Source organism: Leuciscus leuciscus, assembly GCF_965113295.1.
Source record: "Leuciscus leuciscus genome assembly, chromosome: 19".
Lineage (NCBI taxonomy): Eukaryota > Metazoa > Chordata > Actinopteri > Cypriniformes > Leuciscidae > Leuciscus > Leuciscus leuciscus.
In genome coordinates this window covers 36,622,412-36,628,482 of record NC_138743.1, presented here as the reverse complement: position 1 = coordinate 36,628,482, position 6,071 = coordinate 36,622,412, and the positions used below count along the sequence as shown (strand labels likewise).

The 6,071-nt window shown below is 37.4% G+C and overlaps 1 protein-coding gene across 9 annotated transcripts in view; it reads left to right on the top strand.

The window, feature by feature from the left end:
• ptprk (protein tyrosine phosphatase receptor type K) overlaps window positions 1–6,071 on the top strand; it is a 201,479-nt gene that overhangs the window by 194,226 nt on the left and 1,182 nt on the right. For all 9 annotated transcript variants that reach the window (XM_082147819.1, XM_082147818.1, XM_082147821.1 and 6 more), the window contains 4 exons: window positions 505–636; window positions 800–925; window positions 1,477–1,640; window positions 4,234–4,369. In XM_082147819.1, the coding sequence (XP_082003945.1) occupies window positions 505–636; window positions 800–925; window positions 1,477–1,640; window positions 4,234–4,369 (558 nt within the window). The remainder of the gene's footprint in view (window positions 1–504; window positions 637–799; window positions 926–1,476; window positions 1,641–4,233; window positions 4,370–6,071) is intronic.

Genomic DNA, 6,071 nt, shown 5'->3' with positions numbered 1-6,071 from the left:
ACAGCCAGAATCAGCTGAGCTCAAAAAGTTGTGATTTTAGAGGGTAATTTTAAATCGCTTCCTCGTACGCTTCACAAACTCTTGGACTTTTTTTAACCAAGCCGTCAGAAGAATACCAGGTAATTTCTGATTCAGTTCTGCCTCTGTTAGACTGGATTTGTTTCGTGGCTTTAGTGGTATGTCAGCACTTTCCATTCAACCTCTCTATATTGGGTTTGCTACAGCATGCAAAGGAAAATGAATGCATTTAATCACTTACAGAGATGTTCATTTATCACACTGACACATCTACACACACACACACACACACACACACACACATGAACCGACACACGTTTACAGCATTCTCTCATTTCCGAACGCTCACTGTGGTCCTTGCATGATCATACACATTCACACGTCGGCCATCTTGAGAACAGTTCCATCTTTGTCTTGTTTGTGTGTTAAGTGTCACAAAGCAGAGTGAGTGTTTGCAGGAAGTACATTGTTCTCTATGTCGTGCAGAGCTACAGGCAGCCGGCCGCGTTCATCGTGACCCAGCATCCACTACCCAACACCGTCAAGGACTTCTGGAGGCTGGTGTATGATTACGGATGCACCTCCATCGTCATGCTGAACGAGATCGATTTGGCTCAGGTGAGATTCAAGCTGAAGTGGCGTTAACATTTTGCATGATGTGCAAGTCCCCCTAAAATGATATACAAAAAAGTTCATTTAAAGACTTTGTAAAAGGGCACAATCGGTGACTGTAGTGTAAAAAGACGTCTGTGTTTGATGCGAGTGTAATGTGTGTGTACAGGGTTGTCCTCAGTACTGGCCGGAGGAGGGAATGCTGAGATACGGGCCTGTACAGGTGGACTGCATATCCAGCTCGATGGACTGCGACGTCATTAGTCGTCTCTTCAGGATATGCAACCTGACCAGAGTGAGTTCTTCACACGTCTCTGAAGCTTTTAAGACACAAAGTGCAGAGCCGCACATCTGTCGTGGGTAGACGTGCATCATTATGTGTGACTCTGCTGGACCACAAATCCAGTCACAAGGGTCCATTTTTTAAAATTTTTGATTTATACATCATCTGAAAGCTGAATAAATAAGCTGTCCATTGATGTATGGTTTTTTGGTATAGGACAATATTTGGTAAATAAAAAAATGTCAAATTTTTTATATTTTGAATCTGAGGGTGCAACAAAAAAATTCAAAACATTGAGAAAATCACCTTTAAAGTTGTTCATTTATGTTCACGATTGTGCTGCATTCACTCACAAAAATAATTGTTTTATATATTTACGGTTGGAAATTTACAAAATATCTTCATGAAACATATACACTTAATATCCTAATGATTTTTGGCATAAAAGAAAAATCTATCATTTTGACCCATACAGTGTATTGTTAGTTATTGCCACAAATATATCCATGTGGTTTTGTGGTCCAGGGTCACATATTGACGTGTGCGTGTGTGTGTGTCCCAAGCCTCAGGAAGGTTACCTGATGGTCCGTCAGTTCCAGTACCTGGGATGGGCGGGGCATAGGGAAGTCCCCGCCTCCAAGCGCTCGTTCCTCAAACTGATCCTCCAGGTGGACAAATGGCAGGAGGAGTGTGAGGAAGGCGATGGACGCACGATTATACACTGCCTGTGAGTATCAGCTCAATCACAACACCAGCACACAGCAGTCTGTGATGGTCATGGTATCTGATCTTCAGAATGCTTTGATACCTACAGTATTGCCATGAACACACAGAAAGTCTGCTCAAATTTCCTGTCAGTGTATTATCTGTGAATGAATGGCCGCTCACTGATATCAGATTACACACATCACATGAAGAGCACACTATGACTGGTCCTTTCTCGTGTCAGTTTTATTTATCAAGCACTTTTACTGTTTCAAAGAAGCTTTACAGGAAAAAAAAAGTTGAAGTAATAAAGATTTCAATTATGACCAGGGCTTGACATTAACACCCGCCAACCCGCCAAATGCGGGTGGATTTTGCTCGTGGCGGGTAACATAGTCACTCCAACTAGCCACTGTGGCGGGTTGAATAATTGTAGTCTTTTCAAAAGGCATCTGAAATAAGTGTGACACTACGACACTACAACTCCCATAGGGCTGTCAACGAATATTCTAAATTCGAATATATATTCGAATAGTTTTAAAAAACAGAATTTCGAAGGTGAAAATGAATATTCGAATGTGGAAAAACGCCCGCGGTAGCAGAGGCGCGGCTGTCTGCTTTGCGTGTGGGCGCTGCCTGCGGGGTCAGGGACAGGTAACAGGAAGAAGCGTTAACGTTAAACAGAAACATTATTAAAGTGTAGGCTACTGTAATGACTGAATATATATTGCATGAATAAGGTAGGTTAGATACAGCAGTTTCATGCACTACAGGCTTCCACTGGTTTGATTATTTACCGTTTCATGTCAAGGAAAAGTTCCATGTTTACCACAGCACAGCTCGCTCGGAGCGTTCAATGTCGGTTCTATATAGGCTAAAAACTTCAATTATTGTTAATAATATTTGTTTCAATCACTGAATGAAGCCTGCTATATAAGAGTCGTGACCTTAAATTGCTTGCAGAAAACTCTTGATCAGCACTCAACATTTGCTTATTGTTGTTGTTCATTTAAACCGTTATGCACAGAGAGCGTGACGCCTCATTCGCGCCGCAAGACCTCCAGACGCGCGTAAACGCGTCTTTACCATAGACTGTAAAAAGGTCTTTACACTCGCGTCAGACGCTCTATTCGCGTTTGGTGTGAACGCAGCATGAGGGTGAGAGAGAGAAAGAGTGCCTGCGAGTGAGCGAGCGAGAGTGAGGTCTGCGGTCTTGGCCATTAGTTGATTTACTTGTTTTTGTGTAGGTAATAGGTTGTCAAATGTGTTTAAACTTAAATAAACTACCTATACAAGTAGTTATGTCTCTTTGTATTAATTTGCCCTGTTATTGACGTAATGCGAGTCATTGACAAAATGCGCAACCATGTTCGAATAGTTCGAATATAGGCTATGTGGTTTTTTTTAGAGAGAATATTCGAACGTCATTTTTGAGCAATTTTGACAGCCCTAATGAGTATTACATGCACACAGTGTATGCCGGTGGAGCTATGTGGCGATATGTAATATAATACATGGTTTTATTTTAAAGAAGGAGCTTTACACACAACCTTATCAGAGCTAATGATAATGACCTGTTTTGTGTAGTCTTGATTTGGGTGTGTACAGTGGTTTTACATTTAAAAGGGTTGTAAATCTAGTTCAAGTAAATTTTAGCACGCCATAGTCGACTTTTAAAAGGTTATTTCACAAAAACAAAAATGTGGCTAGTAAAACTGCTGTGTGGCTAGTAACTTTGGAAAACCACTAGCCACATTGGCTAGTGAGCAAAAAAGTTAATGTCAAGCCCTGATTATGACCATACTTTTAAAAAGAGCACTTATTACAGAAATAACATACTTACAAAGAATATGTTTGCGTGTGAATTAAAGGTTAAATGTTTCCAGACACTTACTTGCATGTTAATTTGAATTAAATGAAAATGTATTATAGTTCCAAATTTATAATTAGCTGAATTTTCAATTTTCAATTTGTAATTAGCTGAAGTTAAGAGTGCTGTTTGACCCACTCTATGTGAGCACAACTGTATATGCAATTTCATAATGTTTACCAAAATATACTTTAAAGTCATTTCTATGGAAACTTGCATATATTTTCTAATTATGAAGTAGCAATTTAGTACATTTTAAATATATTAACTTTAAATGCAATATCAAATCACACATTACAATTAAAATGAATTATAATTACATGTGCTTTGGTATGTTAGTCTACACATGAAAATAAGTGCACTTCTTTAAAGCATGACAAAAGATTATTAAAACACAATGATTTAAAGTGTGCTTTTAAAGTGAAACTTTAATTTGATATTATTACACGTTTTAAAAGATGTCAAGAAACACAGTCATGAAAGTGTCTCTTTAAGTGCACTTAAGTGGCCTTGTATGTCATTAATATTATATTATCATCAAGTACAGTTTTTAAACACACTGTCCTGATTTGAAGTACACTGAGAAGCACAGTCTTGTTCTCACGAGGAACCTCAGTAAACAGGACGATCTCCATAAGGTGACTGTAAAGATCTCGAGAACACATGTGATGAGGAAGTCTTTGGTACAGTGGTGCAGTACGGGGAATATCATCTGACGTGTGTGTGTGTGTGTGTGTGTGTGTAGGAATGGAGGCGGCCGCAGTGGGATGTTCTGTGCCATCAGTATTGTGTGTGAGATGATAAAGCGGCAGAATGTTGTTGACGTCTTTCATGCGGTGAAGAGTCTGAGGAACAGCAAGCCCAATATGGTGGACAGCCCGGTATGAACAGCACCTCTCACACACTACACTAACACACACACACACACACACACACACACACACACACACACACACTAGTGTCAGCAGGATGAGGAAGTCACCGGAGGCAACACCTTATTTGATGGTGACATACAGAACTTACCCGTGTTACACTTAGTTACTATAGTAATAACAGTAAATGATGTATAATTAGAAGCAAACCGGTTACACTTTATTTGAAGGTGTCATTGTTTCTGTGTAATTATATGTTTAAGTACTGAGTAATAATAATTCACAATTAACTTTAAGTTAACGAAGTTTAGGGTTGGATTGGATTTGGTTGAGGGTTAGTTGCATGTAATTATGCAGAATTTACTGTTATTACTATGGTAAGTACATGTAACATATGTAACAAGGACACTGTAAAATAAAGTGTTAGCAAACCTATAGTAAGTACATGTATTTCATTAACAGTACTCAGAGCTTATTTGTGTAATTACACTGTAACAACATCGCCTTAAAATAAAGGGTAACCTCACTGTGTTTTCTGTCATGTTGTCCAGTAAGAATATCCCAGCATCCTTCAAACTAGATTTACATTTGCTTGAGAAGCATTGTATCCCAGCATCCTTCAAACTAGATTTACATTTGCTTGAAAATACACTGTGTTTAAGACAATTTATCCTGGAGTTTATCTAACTAATCCAACAGTGATTCTAACTAACACTTTTTAGTTAACTTTACTTTAATTGTAAAAATCTAGTAATCTGCACTATTCACATACTCTGCTTACTCAGAAAACCCAGGTTCAGATGAATTGATTAGTTTGAGAGTGGTTTTTGAGGCGGGGAAAATATTAATGGACTGCAGTTATTTCTCTCTGTTTGCATTCACTCATTTCCAAAAGTCATCTTAAATGTTGAAATTTTAATACAACTGAAAAAATTTGAGAGAACATCACATAAGCTGACTTCATAAACTGATGTTGATTTTCCTCAAATGTTTCTAGATAAACTTCATTTATACTATTGTAATTCTCTTCCCATTGATGCAGCGATTGCAACAAGAAATCAGTTATTCAGTTATTATTAGTATGTATGAATGAATGATGTATAACATAACAATATTTAATGTCAGTTAATGATCTTTTATAATGTTGTTGCTAACACTTATGTCCTAAACACTTTGTGAAACTTTTAATTGTGTTGATATAATCCCTCTATATTTGTGACAATCTTGTAATTGATCATGCTTGAGTCACACAGACTTCATCATTCATCCTGCAAAACACAATAATGGTAACAATTATATTTATTTAAAGTAAATGATCAAGTACTCTCTACAGTTTTTTTTTAGTGACTAGAACTCTTGTGTAAGTGCACTATACTAACTAAACATTTCAGTCCCACACACTATTCCTATTTCACTTGTTTTGTTTTAAGGCAATCGGTTTGCATGCTTTTTTAAATAAGTCAAACTTATTAGATTGTACAGTGTTTACTGGAATGAAAATACTGATTAGGAAAAATATATTCTTCGCAGTGTAATGCCTCATAACAAATGCAGACTAGCACTGAGATTTCACACTATAAATACAGATGTACATAAACATTAACATGGAATATTGAACAATAATCGAATACAACGTAAGCCTAACATCATTTGTATAAATGCCTCTCTTCTTTTTTTAAAGACAGAGAAAGAATTCTTACCTATTTTATTA